This window comes from Mustela erminea, chromosome 13 (assembly GCF_009829155.1).
Source record: "Mustela erminea isolate mMusErm1 chromosome 13, mMusErm1.Pri, whole genome shotgun sequence".
In the NCBI taxonomy this organism is placed as follows: domain Eukaryota; kingdom Metazoa; phylum Chordata; class Mammalia; order Carnivora; family Mustelidae; genus Mustela; species Mustela erminea.
In genome coordinates this window covers 58,974,423-59,001,710 of record NC_045626.1, presented here as the reverse complement: position 1 = coordinate 59,001,710, position 27,288 = coordinate 58,974,423, and the positions used below count along the sequence as shown (strand labels likewise).

Genomic DNA, 27,288 nt, shown 5'->3' with positions numbered 1-27,288 from the left:
AGAGAGCAAGCAAGCTAGAACATAGGAGCAGAGGGAGTGGCAGTGGGAGAGAGAGAAGCAGGCTCCCCACTGAACAGAGAGCCCGATTTGGGGCTCGATCCCAGGACCCTGGGATCATGATCTGGGCTGAAGGCAGACACTTAACTGATTGAGCCGCCCAGGCGCCCCCTGAGAGCCTATCTTTAAATCTTTTGTGCTTTGGCCTAAGAATATCTAGCAGGGTATGTCCCATCCCTCTAAATTAGGCATGGAGGGAGGAAGAAAACAAAGAGGCCCATAAATTAAAAAATGTTTTCATGAACTTAGTAATATTATACTTGTTTGGTTTGAAAAGCACTGGGTAAATACTGGCTAATACAAATTAAGAATGACAAAGAGCAGGAGAGGAAACCAGCCAGTTTCAATAAAAGCAAACAGTAACGTTTGTTGAGTGCTTTTGTTCATGTATCTATTAATGCTTATTTAATGCCTACTATATGCCCAAAACTGTTCTGGAAGACTCACAGGTAAGGAAGGGGATGAAGACCATGCTCTCATGGAGGCCATATCTTCTTAATGGAGTTCACATTTTATTCACCATTTGTTAACCATAAACTCGTAAATACATAGCATAATGGCAAGCATTGAGAAGTTCTAGGAAGGGAAACAGGATGAAGAGAGAGCAATCAGGATAGTGAGAGCAAATCCCACTCTCTGGGAGGGAATGAACCCGAATTTGCTCCACTTGAGTCAGAAGCCAACTTTGGGAGCAAACCACTGTTTGGAGGTGTGGACACGGTGTTTCAACATGACTGCTGAGGGCCCACCCCACGGCCAAATGGCAGCTCAGCTTCCAGAGCGAGGAGGGAGATGTCGGGCTGTCACCCCACTCCATACCCAGGTTCAGAGCCACCAGTCGTGGTCGGAAGGCAAGCAGAGGTCAGCCTCCAAGAGATCACGGAGCAATGCAGGATCCAAATGAAGGTCAGGGAGAGGCAGATCTGGCAGCACACTGGATGTGCAGAGCCTCGGAGCAGCAGCCCATCAGTCGGTTTAATTGGGAGGCGCCAATGGGCACAGACATGAGTTCCTAACAAAGGCTTGTCCTCGGGGTGCCTGGGTGGCTCAGTGGGTTAAGCCTCTGCCTTTGGCTCGGGTCATGATCTCGGGGTCCTGGGATCGAGCCCCACATCAGGGTTTCTGCTCAATGGAGAGCCTGCTTCCCCTCCCCCGCCCACCCGACTGCCTGCCTCTCTGCCTACTTGTGATGTCTGTCAAATAAATAAATAAAATCTTTTAAAAAAACAAAAAACAGGGGCGCCTGGGTGGCTCAGTGGGTTAAGCCGCTGCCTTCGGCTCAGGTCATGATCTCAGGGTCCTGGGATCGAGTCCCACATTGGGCTCTCTGCTCAGCAGGGAGCCTGCTTCCCTGTCTCTCTCTCTGCCTGCCTCTCCGTCTACTTGTGATTTCTCTCTGTCAAATAAATAAATAAAATCTTTAAAAAACAAACAAACAAACAAAACAAAAAGCCTTGTTCTCAGTTATGATCAGGCCATGAAGAAAATCAAATGAGGTCTTAGATAAAATGACTTACACTATAATCTGAAATGTGTACGCTCCCAACAAAATCTGGCTGTCAAAACTGGAACTATTAACTGAATTTTTCTCTCCCAGAGTTCATGATTTCATTCATCACTGAGAACCTACTATTTGAAAATGACTCAGTTAAGTGCTTTGCACTTGTGATCTCATTTAGTCCTCAAAGCCCCCCGTTAAGTGGGCGCCATGACGCTCCTGCGGCTAAGTGAAGAGACCAGCTTGCCCAAGATCCAGCACCGTCAGCTGGGATCCTGCTGGCAGGTGGGACCAGGACCCCGGCTCGCCTGCGCCACACAATATGGCTTCCTTCAACTCTGAACAGTAAGGTCCTACGTGCTTCTGAAAGACCAACTAATTATACTTTATAGCAAAATGTGCCTTACTCCAGGCTTATATTCTTAAATATAACAAATATAAACTATAAAAAAATATATTAAACATTTCTTGAATAATTAATAGTCAACTTGTGTCCAAACCCTGGGACATTCCCTAGTACATGCTCTGGAAGCTAAAACTGATCTCATTCCTGCCCCAGGTGCATCACAGGGGACCTGACGGCTCCACGGCTCCCACCCTCAGGGACAGATGAGGGACCATTATGGATCTGAGTGGCAGGGGAAAGGGAACTCAAGAGTCTCCCTCCACAATAACTGGTCCATCCTGGAAGCAAGGGACTTGACTTTCCATCACCTCCCTTAATGAAAGATTCTCTTGAAAGATATATAAAATCTCCCATCTCACCAAGTAGCAGATAGCACAGTATTGTAGTAATTGGGTGATCAGTCTCTTTAAAGCTCAGAGTTTAAAGTAACTACTACAGGTACTTAACTGACTCCCAAAGAACAGAGCATATCATTGCAGAGAACCAAACACCATCCTTGTATAACACAGCTGGAATCACATAAATAATTAAGAATGTGTCCTTGGAAAAAAGGAAATAAGCAAAGCAAAATGAGTGACAGTTATAAATCATACTTCTATCGTTTCAGATTTTATTTTCATAATTATCTTGTCATAGAAGCAATAATCTACATTTTCATAGCAACACATTTAAAACTGACTCATCAAAGAACTGGAAAAAATAGGAAGCACAGATTCCATACACAAATACCATATTACTCTGCCTATGTACAAATACATTCAATATATTAAATATATTTCTAGATTGACTTCACTTATAACAGAACACTGAGTATTCGATTCTGAGCATATTCATGCAGGATTCCACTTTGGTAAAAGTGATGACATGAGTTCTGGAAAAGTTTTTCCTGCTGTAAACACACATTTCCCACTCCTGACCACACTCTCAGGATCAAGACTTCTGTACATGGAAAAATAAAATGCATGAGGATGGAACAAGGGCTCTTTCCTGGACACCACACAGAATAACCCTGACGTCAAAGAAACAGACTTAAGTCTTGCTCGTTAGTTCGTAAGTGTGGGCAGGGAGGCGGGAAGAGGCTGCACTTGAAAGAAATAGAGCGTTTCATGTTGTTCCGGGTCAGCTGCCCTGCTGGTACAGAATGCACTCAATCACTCCTCATTTTTAATATGTAAAACTTAACACTTTAGTCTATAAACAAATAATCTATAAACAAATGGTCGAAGATACCTTTTAAGCGCTGCCAAATCTGTTTAGACAGATGGCTGCTTAGCTCACATGAGCATGACCTCGAGACTCCCGAAGTTTCCGACGGGATCTAACGGGCGCAGCAGCAATGGCGGGCTCTCGGAAATGCGAGCAGGCCATTCAGTGCACACGTCTACCTGCAGCCTCGCCGGGACTGGTCAACGTTCGTCTCCGTACAATTACTGAAAATGAGCTGCTCCCCGCAGAGCTATGCAAGTAATGTGAGGAATCAAAGCATTAAGTTTGTTAGTGTCTTAAATCAGATCTTCAATAGTGACTTTTGCCTAGCGCACCTGCCACAGAGGCGGCCATCCTGGCTGAGCCCTCCTCTCCCTTAGAACCAGCTGGGGCTAAAACCAGGCTTCACGATGGGCCCTGCTGTCTTCAGGGAGCAGCACACTGCGCACCGGCACTGGCAGGCCGGCTCCAGGCAGAGGCAGACGGGCGTGCGACCGGGGAACACTGTGGGAGGCAGAGCCGCATGAGCGAAAAAGGAATGCTTCTCGAACAGCCTTCTACAAATACCTACGAGGACCGACATTTTGGCAGCTCACTCCCCTCAACAGAAGCACTTCGGAAACAAAATCTTCCCTTTCCAGCTACGCGTCTGCGGTATACACAGCACTGCCTTCACGTTACTGTCCTGCTGCAGCTCTGGATGAATCAGAAATTACTCTGGAGGGAAGAAAGGTCTATATTCTAGATTGACGGGAACATTATCCCTTTGTTAGAATGCACAACAGTCCTCATTAGTTCCCATTTAGCCAAGAATCAAATGCATTTGGGGACAGCCACCATGTGTTTTTTTAGGTGGAAAAAAATGGATTTCAAAAAGGAGTTGAATATAGCTTCAAAACTTTCAGCTTACACATAAGACTTCAAACGTACCTTTTATTGGGCTAAACAATAGTGTAAGGTTCAAAACAGCATCCTGTCCCAATCTTACCTCCGAAGAGATTTCAAGATTTGATCATCTAAGTGTATCTAATATCACTGGGGATAAACTTCCTTTTCAAAACAGTTTAAAATACTACTTTAACTGAGTAAACTTCACTTTTAGCAGCAATTATTAAATAAAACACAAAGAAAATTCTGTAACAATAAATCACAAAAGCCCAAGAGAAAAGAATTTCTATCCCTAGTGTCCCTTTTGTTTAGAACATAATTGGTGGCTTGCAAATTCAAAAATCAACTGTATTAAAATGTGACAGTATATTTTTGTTAATTCCTGCTGGTATCTTAGAAAGGCTCTTATGGAAAGAAAAAAAAGTGTTTTCTCATAATGGGTACTTAGGGAAATGAAGACTAAACATGGAGTCTTTATTAGCATTTTCAAAACCATGACTGAAATGAAGTCTGGATCCCCTCAGACAAGGTCCAAGTCTGTGAATGGTGTGTCAGGATTCTTCTCTTCCTTTCTGCGGCGGATCAGGATCCTAGCACAGGCCTCCCGCATACTCGTCTTCGTCTTCCTCCGCGGTGGGAGCGGTGGCGCCCTCTGACTTAGCCTGTGGTGCTGCGGATTTCTTCTTGATCCCCCCTCCTGGGACCACCAAACTCAGGCCCAGCTTAGCATACTGTCAATGACAAAGCATGTTCTCAATAGCCCCATAACCTGAATCTCAACACGCCCCCTTTCAACAGCAGCGATCTGTAAAAGACAAATCTTCATTTTCTACCTCAGGAAAACCAATATGACCATTTAGATGGAAAAACCACCACAACGGAATTCACTACTGCACCGCCATCAGATGGCCTGTGACCAGGACATGACAGGTAGACAACTGGTAAAAACTTCAGTTATGTGCCACACTTAGGAATGGGAGATAATCGGGACACACAGAGTTAAGTAATACTTGCAGCACCTACAAAATAAAGATCTGCTGAATAAATGAAAAGAGTTAAACTAGGGACAAAGTCTTTAAAAATAATCAGACTTACAAAAGCCTACATAAGACTATATCTGGAAAAAAAACAAAAACAAAAACAGATTCCTTCTACATACATCCTTACAGAAAAACAAACAAACAAAATCAACCAACCAACCAACAAAACAACACTAAAGATCTCAAGCTGATCTGATACCAAATCAAATGAACAGGGGCTCAGAAGTCTACTGAAAAGGGAAAGTCACAGTCACAGCTCACATTCTGCAGACAGCAGCGTGTGAAGCTGTTTCTCACAGGCAGACCACTCTAATCCATAGGACAGGCTGGCAGGACAGGGACCAGCAGCTTACAATGAGTTATTGGAGGTTTAGAGAGTTCATTACTAACCGGCATCACACAACCAGCTGTCACAGCAGGGGGCCTCCAACAAGTCTAAGGAATTACAAAGGCCACTACCAGATGAGACTCTTTCAGACAGGGAAGCCTAAAATACACCTAAAGTAAGGAACCTACAGAGGTCAAGGGGTAGTAGGAGAGGCTGAGACATGGAGCCCAGTTAAAAAATAGACACATACAGTCAACACCATTAGTTGACGAGAGAAATGGATGTACATGCGCCTGGCTGACGTGTCTAAGCCTGCGGTCAAATTCAGTGCCAATGCCACATGCCTTTGTAAGCAGTGGCTGGAGGTATAAAATAGAGGGGGAAATCTCACAAGTCCATAGGAGAAAAATCACCTCACTAGAAGCCTCCACCTGTCAAGAGGAAGGACAAAAGGCACTTACATCATTGTCCATGTACTTGAAAAGCGGCGAGTTGCAGACTTCGGAGACTTGGTCTTGGTCTTGCTGGTCATAGCCTTCGAGAAGCTGCTCCAGTGCAGCACAGTCTTCGCTCCCGCTGAACCCTGGGATGCTACAGCAAACACGGGTCACAGGGCTCCACCTGCCCCCCGGGGCCTGTCTCCCACCTCCCGGGGTTCTGCCTCCCGCCCCCCAGCAGGTGTTTGCCAATAGCTGGAGACAGTCTTGTTAACAAGTGGCTAGCAGCTGCGATGCTCCAGACATCCCACAATGCATAGGACAGGCCCGAAAGCAAAGAGTTAGCCCGAAATGTCAACAGTGCCCCGACTGGACCACACCTCCAACAAGAAATGATCTTCCCAGGGGCGCCTGGGTGGCTCAGTGGGTTAAAGCCTTTGGTTCAGGTCATGATCCCAGAGTCCTGGGATCGAGCCCCGCATTGGGCTCTCTGCTCCACAAGGAGCCTGCTTCCTCCCCTCTCTCTCTCTCTCTGCCTGCCTCTCTGCCTACTGTGATCTCTGTCTGTCAAATAAATAAATAAAATCTTAAAAAAAAAAAATGATCTTCCTGTTACATGTAATCTGAGAACATTTCTTGACTTTTTTTTTGTTTCTTTTTTTTTTCTCAGAAGGCAAAGGGAACAAAATTATTCTAGTCATTCACTCCCACGAAATCCCCAGGAGAAAAACACAGGAAAGATCCCAACTTGTAAAAATCCTGCTGAAATGGTACGTGAGTCCTCCCACCACCATGGAATTTACTAAAAACCAAAACTAGCTTCATGGCCACAACAGCTGCCTGCGCAGTGACCTTACACTGAGCAACGGAAATGTTAACAGAGCAGAAGTCCGGCAGGGCTGCCGAGATCTTACCTGTAGCTCTCCCTGACACACCTCTCGGCAGCCACGTAGTCATTTCTGTGGAGATGAACTAAGACTTGAGCAATTGTTTTCTAAAACAGAAGAGGGGATTATGGTCCAAACTGACATCTATTTATTAGTAAAGTCAATCCTGACATCTGGAATGTAACTTTTAAGAGTCCTGTTTTATCTACAGAGATTGATAAATTCTTAGGAACTTCCACAGGACACACGAGCGAGAACACCCCGCGGCAATTCCGCTGAGCACACAAACCACCCTGGGTCCTGTTAATGAAGACTGTAGTCTGGGGGGTCCGAGACGAGCCTGAGACTGCTCGCAGGTGGTCCCGATACTGCCAGTCTGAGGACCACAGCGACTAAGACAACTTAGCACACAACCACCACATGTTGTAAAGAAAATCTCTCTTAACTGTCTATATGGGTTTAATCTTCAAAAGGGAAATCCTGAAACAGGACCTGTGACTCCACAACACTTCAGAATTATTAATAGGAAGATTAATATATTTATTTAATATAATTAATATAGGTCCTATTAATAATAGGAAAAAGGTGAATGAACAAATAAAAACTTGAGATAAGAGGAACAATACTATTTATAAGCCAATCAAGGCATTAATAAGACCAAAGATGTGAATGGTAAGATCTTATTGGCAAACAGCTCTTCAAAAGGTGTTTTTCGATCTTTTTTTATTTTTCAGATGACTTTTATTGATCTGTCCTTAAGTTCACTGAACATTTTATCATCTCCATCATCCAATATTTTACTGCAGACATTTGCTTTTTCAGTTCCAAATTTCTCATTTAGTTCATTTTTAGTTTCTATTTAAAACAAAATAAAACAAAACAAAAACACAGTCCTTTCATCCATTCATCTGTTTACTTTCACATCTCATGGAATAGTTAAGATAGGAGCTTTGAAGTTGTGACCTGTTAATTCCCACATCTGGGTCATCTCTGGGTTGGCACTGGTTGTCTTCTGTTGGGAACTGGTGCCATTTTCCTGACTCAATCATGCTGGGTGTTCTGGGACATTACCCCAGACTGTAGGCGCTCTGCTGCATAGACTCTGCTACGATTCTCAGGAGAGTGTGGACGCTTTCAGCAGGTGAAGCCAGCAGTCAGGCTCAGATGCAGATTCTGCGCCCCCGTGGCGGGCGGCCGCTCCAGTCTTCAGGGCCTCTGCTGGCGGCTGCGGCTCAGCTCCAAGCAAGTGCTGCCAGGGAGCTGGGAGTCCTGGGCAGTGATCAAATCTTACTGCCACTCTCAAAGTCTATGCTCTGCTGCTCTGGGTCTGTCTGCCACATGCAGAGCTGGAGGGTAACCCCAGGACTTGTGTGGGCACCTGCTCATACCCACACTCGGGATTCCCTTCCCCTCCTTCCTGGGTCTTTCTCCTTGCTCTTAGCTCATTGTCCTAGCTCCTCTGACCAAAGAGATTCAGCCTCCTGCGGTGTTTCATCTGCTGTACCACTGTCACAGTCGCTGCTCCATGACTAGGGCTCACCCTCAGAGCAAAGCCAGGGGAGAAACAAGAGAAGACAAGGAGGCTGCTCTTCCCAGTCCCCCCAGTTAGAAACTTCGGATAGATGGGTTCCTTGGGCATTGTAGCTGCTGGAGCCTCTGCTGCCCAGCTCCATGACTGGGGGCTTCTCTCAAGGAAAGCCACAAGAAAAAACAGGGAAAATGCTAGAAACCCACTCCTGTACTGGCCGCTTCTCCAAGTGCTCACTCCTCCTGCTTTTATTTTTCAGAGTTCAGAAGTTTTTGTATTTTATCCAGAAGTTTTAGTTGTAATCAGCAGGAAAGATAGGCTATAGTGGGCTTACTCCATCTCGGCCAAAATTATTTTTTAAAATATCCGTGGACTGCAGTCTTACACACATAGCTACACCAATATGAAAAATTAACAAATATAAAGCCAAAAATAAGCACTTTCAAAACATACCTTATAACAAGTTGGATAATTCTCAATCTCCTTATAAATATTTTTTTCTTTCTGAATAGAAAGTGCTGCCTCATCAAACCTAAAGACAAAATGAAGAAATGTCAAGTAAGGCAGCTCTAAATCATCTCAAACAGACATCACTGTTCTCTTTGATATTACAGATTCTGGCAAAAGTAAGAAGGTATCAGGCATTTTTAGCAACTGCTCTACAACACAGTTTCCATGAGCTCTGCACATCTGGCTTATCTTTTAAACTCCTGATGTGCCTGCTCATGCATCAAGCAAACAGACAAAAAACAGAAGAACTCAAGGACAGGTTACTTCAAATGGAGTAGTTTAAGTCTGGTAAAGACCATCCATTAATGCGCATCTAGCCAACTCAACAACAAACCGCTCTGCAAACTTTTGTGAAAAGTATTAGAAAAGCCCCGATTTAATCATCCCAGAGTTCTTTCCTTCCAATAAAGCCATCCAGACCCCCAAGAGCACTGCCTGCCTGCTAGAGAATTCCCTCTCCCACTCTGTCCTCACTGCCAGAATCTCCACTGCAGCCTCAGTGACCCAGAGAAAACGTCCTTCCTGCCACCTTTCATCCCCAACATTGGCCTCTCACCCATTTTCTTTTTCTTCCATCCCACTCAGGTGGCAGGACGAAGAGGAAAGGCATCACTAGCACTGTTCCCCCAATCCTCCAAGGCCCTCGCCCTTCCCCTTCCACTCAAGCCCAGCACACCCTAAGCAGCTCCTCACCTCTTCGTACAGGTGTATCGCTGTCCCTGTCTGGGGACTCTCTTCCTGGCGTCTGACCTGTATCTAAAGGAAGTGTGCAGGCCTCGCTCATCTCTCTGACCCCAAAAGCCAAAATGGCAAAAGCTGTCTGCACTGTTAGGATGCAGCAGGGGGAAAAGCTCTTTCGTGATTATATTAAAATATAAAAATGTTATACTACACTTTTCTGTGAATAATTAAGATCTGTGCACATGCATATATGCACACACACATGGTATGGCTTGGTTTAACTCAAAGGAGTTGAACTGAATTTTTGTGGACCGTGCCCTTGTAACTTACTACCTCATACAATAAGGCTTACTGGAGAAATGCATTCTGAATTTCCAAAGATCAACATGCTAAGTTCTGGGAACAGGGGCGCCTGGGTGGCTCAGTGGGTTAAAGCCTCTGCCTTCTGTTTGGGTCATGATCTCAGGGTCCTGGGATCGAGCCCCGCGTTGGGCTCTCTGCTCAGTAGGGAGCCTGCTTCCCCCTCTCTCTCTGCCTGCCTCTCTGCCAACTTGTGATCTCTGTCTGTCAAATGAATAAATAAAAAAAAAAAAAGAAAAAAAGAAAAAAAAAAGAAATGTCTTTAAATTCTGGGAACAAAGCCAGTTTATAAATTGGGCATGGTAGCAGACTTCTAAGATTGTTCCCCAAGATTCTTGCTCCTCATATACACTCCTTGTACAGTCTCCTCTTGAACGTGGGCACAATCTCTGATTATGATGGAACTCACTCTTGTGAGGACAATCCTCAACTACCTCAAGCAAAGCAGAGAGAATGTTTGGATGGGGCTAACCTAATCAGTGAGGTCTTCAAAGATCAGGGATTGAAAGTCAAGAGAGTCACTAACCTCGAAGCAGCAGCAAACTGCCATCTTATAAACCATCCGGAGGGCACAGGCCAAGGATCTACAGGCTATAGCACCTCTAGAGCTGAGAACTGCCCCTAGCCAATAGCTAAAGAGAAAACATGGGTATGTGTCCTCTGGCTGCAAGGAAAGGAATCCTGCCAACAACCGGTGAGCCTAGAATAAGATGGCAGTCATACCGGACCAGACGCCTGGGTCCGGCCTGGTGAAACCCTGAGCACGGGACCCAGCTATACTGGGCCTGGACTTCTAACCTGCAGACCTGGGAGCCGGTAAGTGATACTGTTTTAAGCTGTTAGGTTCGCGATTATTTGTCATACAGAAAAGGAAATGAATATGAGGGATTATATATACCTGTATCATTTGTAATTATGACCATGAGCTTATCCCAGACTATTTTATAAACATTATACCAGGACATAAACATCCAGATGACATCATTCTAGTAGAAATCTTAATGTTTTGAATTTTTCATATATTTAAGTATAAAGTCTGCATTCTTCCCACATGACTTAATTATTTCCTTGGCATAAAAATAGCATCTCCATGTGCTAACAGCTAGCGAGCAAAACAGCCATCTAAGAGAAATATTTATGTGTAACAAAAAAAAAAAATCAATGAGCTTGGCTAAAAGTCCATGAAACTGACATATAAAGCCAACTGTTTTCAACAGTATCCAGGAAATTATTCATAAGTTATTATAATGAAACCGAGGTAATTCTTAATACTCCTAACAAAATAAAATACATGTGATTTTGCTAAAAAAAGAATAAATTTTTATCTTCCTGTAATTAAAATGTAAGGCCCACAAAAATTATGTGCATACGACAGGAAATTGTCACAGGACTTCATGCAACCCAGCTTTCATATCTCCCTCACCATGACTCAAAACCCATCCTCTGGCCCCAACTGCCTCCTAAAGTCTGGAACATATGTTTAGCTACCTATAAAACTTTCAGCCCACATCATATTGCCAACTAAGTTTATCAACCCAATAAACCTTGGCATGACAATGGACAGGACAAAATTAAGTAAGATGGAAACCCAGTAATTATACAGGATTAAACTAGTACCTAGTCCACATAACACACACTCAGGCCTCCCTGAGTTTAGTATCTAGTGACTGTCTCAGTCAACTGGTAAGAGTCTGAGAGCCTTAGAAGTGGGAAGTCAGCTGGGGTTGGGGGAGTGGTTAAATGACAGAGAAGTCAGACTCTCCCCCTTGTTGGGAATCATGACAAAGCTCTGGAAAGCTCTGGATTTGGTTACCTAGTGCTAACCACACAGTGTTGTCAACCAGCTCAGCTGCCACAAAACTTCTCTGGAAGGCATAGGAATGTAGTCTCTGCTTAGTCAGATCAACCGGAAAGGCCTTTTCAGGGAGGGAACAAGGGCACTGGTATGGGACTGATTTAAGACCCCACAGATGCAACCTAACTCACTTTCTGACTCACTTTTGAATTATGGCTCTCTGAAAATGGGGGAAGAGCAGGAGACTAACACAAACATATTAAATAGGTTATTTAATTTTGCTATACTAGTTATAAACTACTGTTAAGTTAGCATTAAATATTACTGTAAAAATATAAGCATATTATCTTAACGTAATAAACATAAAATTTTAAATTGCATACTATGCCCTATTAGATATTTCTGTGAAAGCACAAAATTACTGTTTTCTTTTAGACAAATGGCAGCCCCAATTAAGATTATAAGGATAATATATATTCAAAATACTCAAATATCACATAAATTTTCTCAGTTATCTATTAATAAAAATCCTCCAGGTCTTTCTCACTCTGCACTACAAAAATTCATGTGACACAAAACAAACTGAGGGTGGCCGGGGCGGGAGGCAGGTAGAAAAAGGGTGGTGGGGTTATGGACATTGGGGAAGATATGTGCTATGGTGAGTGCTGTGAAGTGTGCAAGCCTGGCGATTCATAGACATGTACCCCTGGGGCTAATGATACATTATATGTTTATAAAAAAATTTTAAAAATTATTAAAAAAATAAATAAATAAAATAGCAAAAAAAAAAAATTCATGTGACAGCTGATTTATAATTCTTTCATACTATCCATTCCCAGTGGTAGTTTTCAAATATCAGATTCCTTAATACTGCTGAATAAATTTATATCAATTTTTATATTATACAACTTGAATTATTTCTGTAATTTTTTTTCAAAACATTGCATGAAATACTATCATTTTTCAATGCATTTTTACTAAAAATGAAAAAAAAAAAAGCAAAAAACAAATTCACAAAGTAAATAAAAGATGCACTGGTTGCCCTAGATTTACAAATGTCCACCTTTCCAGCATCTCCATACCACTCTCCACAACTGTGAATAATACTTGGCATTTGTTCTAGAATAATGGTTCTCATTACACACATCACAAGCAATCAGTAACTTCTGGGAATGACAGTGGCTACCACCACTCCATGGTGTAGCTTTCCAGAGGAATATGACTGTGTAGCTGGAAAACACTGCTCAGCTACCATCCTGGGGAGGTCCTGGCCCCCTCCTCCCCTTTGCTACTCCCCCTACAACCCAGCTTTAGATAATCTCAGTCTGGAAAACAGAAGGGGAGCAGATGCAAAAGCAGAAAGACCCTAGGAAAGCAGAGGCAGAGTCCCTGCCTATACAGAGGGGAGGCTTACTTTTTGCCCCTACCTTGAACTTCCGCTTCTTAGGCCTTCAGTAGTTAAGGGGACTCAGGCCCTAAAAAGACACTGGTGAACTCAGGGGAGGACCATTAGGGGAGTGGATGAGAAAAGGAGATGAAAGTATGTCAGAACGTGCCCGTCTGCCCTAAAATTAGTAAAGTCCAGGATACCATTCCCTGTTTCTACACGTGTGAAACCCTGCTCAAAGGGTCAGACTCTAGGAACTATTTTAAAGTTCAGCTTTTCTGTAACACCTGGGACCATCACCACAAACATCTCTGGTTTTGTAAGAAACCCTTCCAGCGGAGCGCCTGGGTAGCTCAGTTGGTTAAGCGTCTGCCTTCGGCTCAGGTCCTGGGATTGGGCCCCATGTCGGGCTCTCTGCTCAGCAGAGAACCTACTTCTCCCTTTCTTCTTCACTCACTCTCCCATTCGCTATCTCGGTCTCTCTCTCAAATAAATAAAATTTCAAAAAAAGAAAGAAAGAATGAAAGATACACTTTTAGGGACTAACGTGAACTTACTCTACCACCATTTATAAGTTGAGAATTGCCACAGTTAGCATTCCAGTTGTTTGGATTTCTAGGAAGCCAAGAGAATTAAGACAGATAAAGGTAATGACCCAAGGCTGATATGTATAAATTAAATTATGACTCATGGCTTAATACAAAAGTCCTAATTTAAAAACAAAATAAAAGCACTATTCCGTTTAGACCAACAAAAAAAACCAAATCAGTGTAATGAAGTCTTATGAAATAGTCCATCTAAATACCAACATGCACAGTTACTAATTCTATTATTTATTCTGATGCCACTTTATTTTAGAATCTGTAGTCCTCATTAAGACAACATTTAATTCAGTCTCAGAGAGGGGTCAATAGATTCTTTAGTCATTTGTTTTTTGGTTCCTTCACAGAATTATCTTGCATCTCTTCTGTCACTAGGGAAGTAGAGACACATGTTAATGAAAAAACCTATCTTCAAACTTCGAGTTTTCTTGTGTTTACCTTAAATACAACTAAATGACATCTTGGCAAACAGAATTTTATGAATGACAGAAAATGTTTCCTAAGCTTAAATTAAGGTAAAGTAAAAAACAAAGGAAAAATCAATAGGATTCTAGGTTTCTGGGGTCCAACTACTAATGCCTTAAGTCATATGTTGAAAGGACGAAAAAACAAACACCAAATACCCTATTTAAAGACACTACTTGATTGGCGAGAACCTGTCAGTTTTCGTGGGTGAGCACTTAGGGTAGCTTGTTATCTATGCTTATACAGATATTTCTCCTCAAGAAAAACACATTGTAATTTAACCTAATAACATGAAAAAAACTGCTCTCATGCTGCTCAGGCAGATTGTAACCAATAAAAACACAATGCATGATACATTTTGGCATCAGATTAAGAAAAACAGCAAATTCTGATATTTAATATTCTACCTTGTAGACCTCACTCTTTCTGCTAGGCAGCCTGGTGTGCCTATGGCTCACACCAAAAAGATTAACAAGCCTTTCCCCAAAACACTTCACAGTTCCAAATGGGGACCGAAGGGTTACCTGGACACACAGGAACACGGTTATGGAAATCTCACCTGCGTCCTCGTACCAGCAGTCTGGAGGCTTTTCCTAGTAATTCAACCGCCTGTCGTAAGCGTTCCTCATTCTGAAGGAATCAAAGAGAAGAAACTATTGGCTGCTTTAATCTAGGAATCTTTTTTCCTCCCAATAGTTATTTGATAAATAAGTAACAGCACTTGATCAAGGTGGCGGGGGGGAGGGGGTGGGAATACCAAAGCTGTTAATCCATTTTATTCACTAATCAAAATACAGTTCAATTATGAGCACAGAAAATTTTTACAAAGCAGCCACGGCATTTCTCTATTTTCCTACATGCTGTGGATCTGAACATTCTAAGTATACAAAGGAAAACAAATTCAAACTTACTTCAAACACATTAGCTGTCTGTTGATATAACTGTACAGCTTTTTCTGGATCTACATTTTCTATAAGCCTATAGTAGACAAGAAAATGGGACTTTAATGAGAAACAGAAAACTTATTTTTCAAAGGTCTTTAGTAAGACAAACAGCCAAGGGCTTCTATGCAGAGAGCTGTGTCCACACTCACTTGCCGGCTCGCTCCAATGCCATGGCTGCTGTGTCGGGAGTGCCATTTTCTAGGTACATCATGCTGGCTTTCTCAATCAGCTGAACGGCCTCAGGGAGTTTCTGCATCTCCTTCAGGCAAAGGATATAGGACAGAGCAGTAAATGCATAAACTTAAATGTAACATTAACAAACTGAAATTCATTTTATTCCTAATTCATGAAAGTAGATGATTCACAATGTTATACAACAACAAATATATTTAAGATGAAATACCTTCATATGGTTACTGTTCCCCATCAAGCCTCCTTCAGCCAAACTAAAAAGGTATTGGTTAATTTCTACACTAAGTTCATCACTTTAGAATTTCAGAAGAACTATACAAATGGTAGAACCCAAAATGCTTGCTATTAACTTGTTTTCTAAGATTTGTAATTCTTTGAGTGTTTACTGAGTCCCTACTACATATAAAGCTCATGGCAATGGCTTTGAATCCCTACCACATGTAAAGCTCATGGTCATGGCTTTGAACTGGCAGCTCAAGGGCTGTACCTCATTTCCAAGTGCATCTTGCTTCAGTAGTTTGAAATCAGATCCTTTCACAAAGGTTCTGTTCTATGGCTTCTTACTTTTAAAAAAGATCACAAGCTAAGACATCAGTAGGCTTGTGGGTTGGGGCTGAATAGCAGCTGTCCTGGGAGGCATGATGCCTCCTGGCAGCGGCCGCACATCTCCCCACTCCTAACTGCCCTCCACACCTGGGCCCACCTCCTGCACATCAGTTACTCTCCATGCCCTGAGCTCATCTGAGCCTGCAGCACTCTTCCAAGATGAGTGCCACCAACACACCAACTCTGTGTCTTACAATGAAATCACAGATCTCGACACCCTTACAACATCTCCATATCAAAACTCTTCTTAAAAAAGGAATAAAAGTCATTTAAAAGCTAGACAAAGCTTACAGACATTATCTACTTAGAATTGCCATCCTAGATCTTAAAGAAGGCTCCACATCGACAGCTCAAGGGTTGTTTTCAAGTCTGACTATTCAGTACCTGAGCTGACAAATTCTTTATGATACCAAACTGGCTGGTCTCACTCTTACTGACTTGCACATATAACTTTTTTGTTATTTAGTTATGGAGTAAAAAAGGATGGGCTGTCTTCTTAAAAGTTACACTATTTTATATGCTTCACCACGTTCTTGTAGCATGCCAAAATCATCAAGAAGACAATAAAAATATGCCTATTTTCTGTGGTCTGTGTGCTTTCGTCACCTTACCACTTCTGTGGAGCAAACAAGATATAAACTCTAACAGCTGTAAACTGACAGAGCCAGAGGTTGGTCCGAACGGTGTCTTCCACTCTGCCTCCTTCTACATACTATCACGTCCTAAGCCTTGCTGGGGGATGAATATGAAGGTCTGTATGACAATCTGATGGAAATCTGAACCCACAGAATTGACACTGGGCCACGTAGCTCAGGACCTCTAATGCTGCTGAGGACTGTCCAAAGGCATTTAATGTAAATATAAGAGCATACCAGAAAGCATTTTCTCTTGTCTTCTCCCCTATCCACTAGGTTTATTTTTTCTTCATTCAAAGTAGTGCCTTCAAATTCTCAAATTAAACAGACACTACAGCAATGGAAATTATGAAGACTTTTGATGAAGACTCAAGTCTTAGCACAGCTGTTAGAATATAAACTGAAGCTGTGAGGATTATATATTACAGTGTTCCCGCATTTTTGTACCTTAAAGGAATGTATCCTAATAATGAGCACAAAGTACACCAAGACGACAAGAGCCATCTGGGAGCTTCCTAGGAGTTCTCAGGGGGAACGGGGACAACAGAAGGTCAGGGCACATACCTAGCTCCTTTGGCTACAAAAGAAATGCTAGTTGCTGAGAAACTGCTGCTGATAACCTGGCGTGCATTACTTAATATCCACCTGGTTGTACATTTTATCCAGAAAAGGTTTATTCCAATGGCTATGTAACAGTTTCTTATAATGAAGCATCAAAATACACTTAAATATCCTATTATTAAAAATTTAGAAACTGCCATTTTTGTTAAGCAATATGCAGTAAACATTTTTACACATCAATTTTTGCTATCTCTTTACAAGAGAGTCACAGAATTGGAATTCTTGGCTATGAAAATTCTGAAGGCCGTTGATATATATTATCAAAGTAGTTTTTTAAATGACAGTAGAAAATCAGCATTTAAAAAGTTAAATGTAAAGAGCAGGATAACTGTGTGTAGAGCATTATCTCAATCTATGTGTGTATATATGTGAAAATGTATGTACGTAGAAAAATAACTAGAAGGAAAAAAAACCTAAATACATTACTAACAGTTTTTGGCATGTTCTACAATGACCACTTAAAAAAATATCAGCAAGATTATAAAAGTCACAGTAATTTAAAAAAAAAAAAAAAGTTTTACTAAAGTGCAAATTCTTAAAACAACGCTTTATAATAAATAATTCAGATAGCTTTTAATACATTAGTGAACATAAAAATGGAAAGGAAATGTTCGATTTCAATTGCTACTTGGCATACTTGGGAGAGTGAATGTCATTAAATGCCATAAAGTAACGTTTTTTCTTACCACAACAGGATATCAATTCCCAGCCTGCTTTTAAGAAGCAGAAATATGAAAAGTGGCTCAGGTACATGAGCCAAACTATTTCACTCAACAAGAATCAGAATTAAATAGCAATAGCTTAGGTCCAAGCTTCTCTTCAATGCCAACTTTTATAAAACAAGCAAATATTTCTTCTTTCTATAACCCAAGGGTAGTAAAAAATACATATATTTATAAATTTTTACTACATTACAATGTCCTGAAGTTCTCAGAAGTAGGGAAATCTCTCACATAGTTTTTTGTCTAGCAACAGTCCCCTGGTAGAAAGCTTAGAAACTTACTCAATACATTCTCTTAAATTTCACCTTTAAAACTCCTTATCAAGACACATACAATGTACCCTTGGGTCTGATTAGCATTATTTTGGAAAAGAAATCTTAGCAACTCTCGCCTTACAGCTAGGAGAGTTTTCAACCTCCACACAAATTTACTTTAACACCTTGTAGTTATTAATTCATTTTAAACCTACAGAACAGTTGTGGCACATTACTGACCTTCAACATCATGCCAGCTTGCTCATAAGCTCTGCAAAGAGAATACAATTTCTCAGATGAGATGTTAATGAAATAAGGGGGAGGAGAAACCTTCTACCACAGATATGAGAAGTTATATCAATTAAAACTGGCTCAGGCACTACATATTGCTTTAGGTTTTTAATAACATTTTATTTTCTTTTCATTTTCATGAGCAATGATGCCTTGGAAACAACAGACAACTGAGTTAAAGGGATTTTTATTTTGCAGATGCAAAATTGAGTAAATCTCAGAAAGGTTAAAGGACTTTCTATCTGCAAACCTATATCCAAGTTTTGAAACAAGTAAATACCCTCCACAAAAGCAGGAGAAAGACTGTTTGTCTCCACAAGGGCTATTATTAACTATCAAGAAAGAGGGAGAAAAAAAATTCTAACTTACTTGTTTCTTCATAGGTTATTGGAGAAAATAGTCCTAAAAATATTTGGTGAATTGAATGTAAACACTGTATAACTTAGTTAGGAGGGACTTAGTTTCTAAGGGTCAGGTAAAGACCAAAACAAATGGAAATGATGATTTTATTTAAATCGATACAAAATAATTTACTATCAATGGATTTATAACTTAGAAAAAATTTACTGACCTATGGAAAAACAATATTTAAAACATTATCTCTAAATACATGAAAACATGGAAAATATTTACTTACTTGGCAGCATGAAAAAGACTGAATGGATGTAACAAAGTCAAAATTAAGGAAAAAAACCGAATCAACAGTTTCCAAAGATCTACTATTTAAAAAACATGGTCATCTCCCCTTGCTGGTTCTAAAAGACAAATCTTACAATCAGATGAAGCAAGCATTTCATACCTGTTGATGTCTCTCACAACTACGTAATTCACAAAAACACTGACGAAACACCACACAGATTTTTAAGCTATGTCTACTGACCATTAATCTGAAAAGTGTCACTGTAATGCGAAGTTATTATAACCATAATTTGGAAATGAGATAAAATTGACATTTTTTACTTAGTAAGTTTTAAAATACGTCAGGAAAATTTATTGCTTTAAAATACTTAAAAATCTTTCTTTAAATACCTAAGAAAGACTGTATTTTTAAAATATTTATTGAGCAGTTAATATATTTCTAACACCTCCACTACTGTTTCATTTTCAGCACCTATGTACTTCCCTCACTTCATCCCAAGGAAAACCAGCATCAAGCAAATGCAGAAACAACAGAAATAAACTCTCAAATACAGCTCTGCAAAACAGTGTGAACCTTATGATTAAAAGTCTCTGTAAATGCTCCTTCAGAGTCTAAATACAAAATTTTCCTAATTTTCTAATAGCACTGTAGTGCACATGTAGCAAATTTCTAACGAAAGAAAACAATGAGCTTCTGTCCAAATCATCAAATTGTTGAATTTCTTTATAAAGGTTGAAAAAGATACGCCCTGTTATTCTCATGGGCAACAGCTTCTCTCAGGCAGGCATCTTTTGCTTGCTCAAACTGTTTGGCATTTTTAAAAGCAACAGCTGAAACAGAACAATAACAACACAAAACAGACTTTCTAGTCCATTGTTAAAAAAACTTCCAATCAATCGTTACCAAAATCTGCATCATGTAGGAAGCATTAGAAAATACCCTTATTTTAATCAAATGTGTGAAGTGTTATACAACGTTACTTTTTCCTAAAGAATTTTCTTACAACTTTTTGATTACCAATAACTTAGAAGTACTTTCAAAAGTCTGGTGTTTTGTTCTGTCAAACTGTATATTGCTGGCAATAAATCATGGCCGCTTCCACGCAAAACCAAGTCTTTTTAACAGCAGCACCTAAGCTTTGAGAAACTAGGATTGCATCAGTCAAACCAATACTCTGAAAGAACAGGTCCTGTCCCTAAAGACAGCACCTTACTTCACCAGTTTCACATTTAATCATAAAAACAGCACTTTAGCTACAGCTTATTCCATCTTTGAAATTATTTAGAAATGGAAGACCAATAAATACATTCAACATTTGTAAAATAAACCCTCCTTTGGCACAATCTTTAAATAAATGCCTAAAACATTAATAATGCATTTCTTTTACATAAAGCTTTTATGCTGTTTAGTGGGTTTCTATGTAAATGACATCTCCAGTGTCCAGAGAGCTAAAATATATTGCTCACTGTTGTAAAAATGTCATTACCAGGGCAAAACAATAAGGAGTGACCCTAAAATAGGATCTTCCAAATTTTGGAAAACTTGCTAAGAGTTGTTTACAAATAAGTAAAAAAGGATACTGTATAAAAAATTTTTTTAAACTCAAACTCTTAAAATTCTCTTTAATAAAACATTGAAAATAAACAAACTATTGAACTATTTTCATCCCTGGACTTGCACATTTTGCTTTAAAAAAATGATTTTAATGATTAAATATATTTTGCATAACCCCTTAAAGAAAATAAACAAAGTATGATTTAATGGGAAAATATGACCTGAAATATGTATTTATGAAAGCAACTCATGGTCTTAGATGCTTGTAAAACAAACCTGTGATAAATTTCCCTCACGAGATTTGAAAATGTTGTCCCCTCTAGTTACAAAAGCGTTCCTGTATAAGGTGTCCATAGAATCCACATGGAGTTTGAACTTTTAATAATTTTTCTTTTAAATAGGACATAAATAATTTGCATAATTTGACAGAGAGAATTTAGTCAGGATTTAAATTTAAGTGTTAAAGACTCATTAGCTTTCTATTTACCTGATTTCTTTATTCTCTGGCAGCATACTGAAACTAAAGTCTACTAAAAGCACACTATGTAGGTGGTCTCTGTGTTAGGCTAACAAACGTGATCTGAGCGGTGCTGGAACACAACTGCAAATGTGTTCAGAGTACTTCAAACACTTCATTATGCTTTGTATCTCAAATAATGATGCATATGCTGAAAGCTGTCATTCCATGAGTAAATGCTAAATTTTTAGTGAGGTCCTTCTCTGTTGCATATTGCAGATTATTTTTATCTTACATACAAATAAATTTATTCAAATATTTATATAGCTTAACACTTCACGAACATTTATCAGCATATCTCAAAAGTGCGGTTCTTGAAAAAAACATGTGCCAAACACATAAAGAATTTGCAGATCTACTCAGAATAAGGCTAAATTAAAAAATAAAAAGTTAACAAAGAAAAATCTTTATTCTATTATAGGAAGTGTAACAGAGGTCTATGGCAAAAACTCCTGGAAATAGTATGCAACTGACTAAAGTTCAAGAATAATAAACAAACAGTGGAGAAAAACCTGCAGCTATCTACTGCCAACCCTCCCCACCACCGCTCTCAAGAGAGAGCTGCAGGTCACCGATCTCTAACTCAGCCCTCAACACAGCTGAAAATAACAACTGGGAGAAAAGCAAGGGCTTGGGCAGGTTTGTTTAACTGTTAAAATCTCACAGAAAGCATGAAGTGTAAGTATTTTGCCAAGACGTAGTTCTCGGCCTATGTTAAGACTACATACTGGAGTCACAGGACTACCATCACACGTACCTGCTTTTCCATACTCAGAAGCGGCACTGTCATAATCTGGTTTCCATTTTAAAAAACCAGTTTTCAGGCTAAAATGAAAAGAAGACACATTCAACTGACGTTCCCAACCACATTTATTAAGTCAGAATCCTGCTTTAATGGCTTTGTAGGTGATTTTTTAAAAGACACCTGTGCGAAGTCCCCACACCGCCCACCTCCACCCAAATTCATTTACAATGAAACAGGCTCACCATTTTCCCTCTCCGTATCACAGACGTGGTTTTCTCCTTTTGAAATGTCTGCATAATAGCCAAGCACAGCAAAAATTCTTAGTGCATGGTCCCCGGGCCAGCATTACTAGGAAATGTGCTAAAAATGTAAACTTCTCCCGACCCAGACCTACAGAACCACAAACTCCAGGGTGGCAGCAGCCATCAGGGTACAACAAACCCTGAGGTGCATTAAAGCTTGAGACCCTCTGAAGCACAGCATCAAGCAAGCAGTTGGATTCGTGAGACAGAAGCTCAGGAGAGGCTCGAGTTATTAACTTAAGAACCACTGGTGTATGCCACACCAGGGACCTAGCTAAGATCTACCAGGGAGATCTTAAGAGAGTGACCTGCAAGATTACAGAATACAAACGTTCAGGACAACGACACAGGAAGCCAGCAAACCAGGTTCAGAATTAGCCACCAGTGAACAGGAAGCGTAGCCAGAAAGATGAGAATGTTATGAAAACAATAGAAGCTGCTTTCCAGGATCACTACTGGTTTATCAGATGTCAAAGCAAAAGACCATCAATTTTGAGTCCTTATCTTACTTGCTCTTTCTTTAATATTTTTTTTTTAAATAATTTCAAACTTTCAGTGTAAAGTAACCCAGTGACCGTCAAACTTAGGTGCGCCTAAGAACTGCTAAATAAATGCCATCTCAAATTCCAAATTTCAATGCAATTAGTGAAAGCCAGCTTACATGTAACGCCGTAAGGTGCTTCAAAGGAGCACCTTAACTGAAAGACACAGAATCCCCAATAGCCCTCAAAAGTACGCCTTTGTTTGTGACAGTTGCGTGAACCGCCCAGAAGTTCTAACTTTTAAGCAACATTTTTTGGCAATTAAACATATTTAACAGGGCGCCTGGGTGGCTCAGTTGGTCAAGCATCTGCCTTCAGCTCAGGTCATGATTCCAGTGGCCTGGGATGGAGCCCCCGCATAGATTTCCCTGCTCAGTGGGGAGCCTGCCTCCCCTTCTCTCACCCCTGCTTGTGCTATCTATCTCTGTCAAATAAATAAATAAATTTTTTTTTAAAAAGTATATTTAACATCTGTGTTTGCATATATACTAGGATCCAAACATGTGAGCAATTTTTAAAGCTTACCAAGAACATTATAGCTCAGAAAAATAAAATCCTTAAATAGCAGTCTAACCCACAAAACTGGGTACAAAATTCTAATCTACAAACAAAATTCTAATCCCCCACCCCTACCCTAAGGGTTCATTATAATCTATATATTAACATAATTTCTTAAACCCCACCCAAAACACAATACAGTCAGTTGTCTAACATGCTACACATGGAAAGAACTAGAGATTTTAAAATATAGCAAATCATCCCCAGTCAACTAAACACCTCTAATAAGAGAGAAGGCATTCTGGTTAATTTAATGGCTCTCTTAGTGGTTTTGATATTTTGGTCAAGAGTCAATAAGTAAATTCTGTTGAGCCCAACAGACCAATTTCCATAGGACCAAAACCCACAAAACCACTATTTGCTAGAGGGGCTTGATTAAAATTACAAAACTATCTGGAAATATTGAACCATATTACCACTAGAAAACAGAGAAAAACCCATTCTTCTCTCCTAAGCTCCTGGCTCATTTTTCCTGTCATCTACTAACAACTCTGTCTAGAGGCACTTCAAACATAACACGCTCAAGCCTGAACCCAATACCCACCTTCCCCATCCCTACCTGCCCATCATGTTCACACTTCAATATCCCCTATCTTAGCTAAAGGTCTCCCCTCCACGTCATCTCCTAAATTGGAAACCTAAGAGTCAAGTTTTTCCCTCCATATCCAGTCAAGTCATTAAAGCCTACCAATTCTATCTGACAGACGTCATCCAATCTTGCCTCTTCTATTGTTGCTTTATTTTTTTTTTTAAGATTTTATTTATTTAAACAGAGAAAGAGAGTGAGCACGAGCAGGGGAACAGGCAGAGGGAGAAGCAGACACCCTGCTGAACAGGGAGTCCAAGAGACACCATGCTCTCGTTCTCAGGACCTGGGGGATCATGACGTGAGTCAAAGGCAGACTGAGTCACACAGACACCCCTTGTATTGTTACTTTTCTTTTTTTTAAGATTTTATTTATTTATTTGATAGAGAGATCACAAGTAAGCAGAGAGGCAGGCAGAGAGAGAGGGAGAAGCAGGCTCCCTGCTGAGCAGAGAGCCGATGCAAGGCTGGATCCTAGAACCCTGGGATCATGACCTGAGCTGAAGGCAGAGGCTTTAACCCACTGAGCCACTCAGGGGCCCCTTGTATTGTTACTTTAATTCGAACCCTCATCGTGAGCCTACTAAACCCTCATGGAAATTCACCTTTCCTGCCTGCCCTTCTCTTCCATTTCTCCCACCTTGAGGATATTAATTCTTCCTTACTTTGTATACCCACTGAAACTGCATACCTCTATTCTAACATTTAGTATTTTATTTTTACTCATCAGAGGACTTGTATGCCCGCCTGTGAATTCTAAGCTCCTGAGTTAAGGACTACTTTTGGTTGCCTTAATAACCCCAGTGGCTGGGTCAAAGATACACTTACTGAATATGCCAAAGTTCTCACTTTCCTCTCCCACTGTACATTCTCCATTTTGCCGCTGCACTTCTTTCACCACAAAAAAACCTAACCTGGTCCCACTGGTTATATGATCCCCAGAAAAGCTAAGGTTCAGGACCATCTGAGGAGCAGCCCCTTCATGATGGGACCCCAACTTCTCTGCTCTAGCTCATCCGCTGGCACTTCAACTACTCTACATTAACTATTCTCCTCTCATACTTTCAGGCCTATGGACATACGACGTCCTATCCATAGATTCTGTCTCACAGGATTTGCCTTCTGTCTAAAAAATCTCCTATTTTCCAGGCCCTGTTCCAAAATACCACTTCTGGGAAATCTTCCTCAATTCCACCAGACAGAATAAACTTCTCCCCCCACGCGCATTCTACCAAAGCAAAGTTAACACAGATTTATTATGGTCCTTATTAAACAAACTATCCTAATACTTTTTTTTTTAAGATTTTTTTATTCATCCATTTGACAGAGAGAGATCACAAGTAGGCAGAGAGGCAGGCAGAGAGAGGGAGAGGGGGAAGCAGGCTCCCTGCTGAGCAGAGAGCCCGATGCGGGACTCGATCCCAGGACCCTGAGATCATGACCCGAGCCGAAGGCAGCGGCTCAACCCACTGAGCCACCCAGGCGCCCCTATCCTAATATCTTTATGTTTGCTCCCAGTAAAAAAAAAAGTAAGATTGTTGTAGGAATCTCCTGCACCAAAAGAGCTCCAGGATCTTACACACTGCCTAGAAGGGGTAATACAGTATAACAAAAACAACTGGAATTTCTTCCCCTGTTCAAAAACTGGCGCTGCCATCTTTCAACTGTGCGGCCTTGGGCAAGTCATCATAAGGCTTGTCCAGGCCTCACCTCTTCTGTATGTCGAAAGTTGTAAAGATCTCAGATCAGGTATAAAGCATCTAACACACAGCACCACATAGACTTTTTACGGTCTCTAACTGCCGAATAAAAATTCGTTGCAGTAATGACACTGAGGAGGAGGGGAGTGTTCAAAGGACTGACTGGGCAGGATCAGTTCAATTCCGCGAATATCTGTTGGGTGCCTACTACGTACGGTATCAGAAGCTTGGGAGACACATAAAATGACTGAGGTAGCGCAAACCCCAGGACCCGAATACTAGGACGCGACAAAAGCCCCCCGCGGAACTTTCAGGGTACATCTGTATCCCCTTTCCCAACGCGAGAGTCTTTCAGAGCGCTGGTTCTCAGCAAGGCGATTTTCTCCCGGTGCACAGGGCAGTCGCCGCCAAGGATCACGCGGTCCGGAGTGCCCAGACCAAAAGGAGCAGAGCCTCCAGCCCACGGACCCCCGGAGAGAGTGGGGACGACTTCCGGCGGGGAGACCCAGTCCGCTTCCGGAGGTGCAGCAGGCCCCGCCCCGGCTCCCAGGCCGCAGCCCACGGGAAGCCGCCGCCTTCAGGGCTCGCTCTCCCGGGCCCTCCCTCCAACTCCCGGACCAGGCCATCTTGGGGCACGGACCCAGCTGACCCTGGCTGAGACGCCCACTCACTATTTCTCTGCTTTGGCGAGATGCTCCAGCCCCTCATTTATCTTCTGAGCCGCCATCTCGAAGGTCCGGGCCCTGACGAGGAGGGGGAGAGCCCGGCTGAGGAGGCGTGGGAACGCCGAGGTGAAAGCCGGGACGGTGCCGCAGCCCCGCTGCTACGGGGGCCCGTAGGGCGCAAATCTAATACGGCAAAGTAGTGTCGGGAACCAGTAGGGGCGCAGCTCTGGCACACACTGCGCAGGCGCAGAGCGCCCGTTTTCGCCTGAGCCTTGGGCGTTTAGCGCAAGCGCGGTGGGTACCGAGGGCCGTTCCTGCCTGCAGTCGCTCAGTAAATATTTATTGAGCACCTAATATGTCCCTGGAACTTTTCCAAGCACCAGGAAATCAGTGGGGAGTACAACAGACCAAAAAAATAAAAAATAAAAAAATTCCCGCCCCCGTAGAGCTTTGCTTTTCTATTCACGTGAAACACGTTGGTGCTGTAATTTATTACACTTACTCCATAGCTGGAATGGTGCTCATTCATCCTGCCTTTGAGCGCCAACTGTATGTCAGTCAGTAAGCAAAACAGACTATCAGTCTCGTTTACTGCCAAATAATCACCGGACACACACAAATTGTAGTGAGGGCTTTGAATGAAAAGTTCAGGGAGTTCGGATCTTTTGCAGTGCTCAAGCAGGGATAACAGCCAGTAATACTCCTGGCTCAGTGGATCCCTCACAGTGATTGCAATACCCACATAGATGATTCCTGCAATGCCTACTCGCCTCTTGGATTCTCACCCCCACCAACTTCCCAGGATAGCTCCCTCGACCTTACTAATTACTAGTAACTGTGTGCCTTCCACTATGTCCATTTCAGTCAGCCCACTTGAACTACCTCCTCTCATTCCTGCTCGCCCTTCCTAGTGTCAGCAATTCTCATTTTCAACAGAGCTCGGTCCGTTTTCCTGTTCTTCTGTTCTTATTCACACTTCCCTCTTCACCCAGCAGAGATCTCATGTTCCATCATTTTAGCTACCCTGTGGTAGCGAAGCCTCAACCTCCTTGGCCCTCCCTATCCCTCCTTCTCTCCCTGTCTGGAAAAGCCCCAACTCTCCACCCACTCTGGAACTGCTCTTGAGGAGGGAAACGTGG

The 27,288-nt window shown here is 41.6% G+C and overlaps 1 protein-coding gene across 1 annotated transcript; it reads right to left on the bottom strand.

Moving 5' to 3' along the window:
• Window positions 1-2,557: 2,557 nt before the first annotated feature.
• On the bottom strand, window positions 2,558-26,319 carry NAPG (NSF attachment protein gamma). The gene is made up of 12 exons (XM_032310222.1): window positions 26,156-26,319; window positions 21,809-21,876; window positions 19,726-19,810; window positions 18,978-18,995; window positions 18,290-18,320; window positions 15,169-15,278; window positions 14,987-15,053; window positions 14,635-14,705; window positions 8,729-8,807; window positions 6,775-6,854; window positions 5,885-6,014; window positions 2,558-4,786 (listed from the first exon to the last, which is right to left on the bottom strand). Exons 1-12 carry the CDS (start codon window positions 26,209-26,211, stop codon window positions 4,646-4,648), a joined length of 936 nt encoding a protein of 311 aa, XP_032166113.1. The 5' UTR covers window positions 26,212-26,319; the 3' UTR covers window positions 2,558-4,645.
• Between the last annotated feature and the right edge of the window lie 969 nt (window positions 26,320-27,288).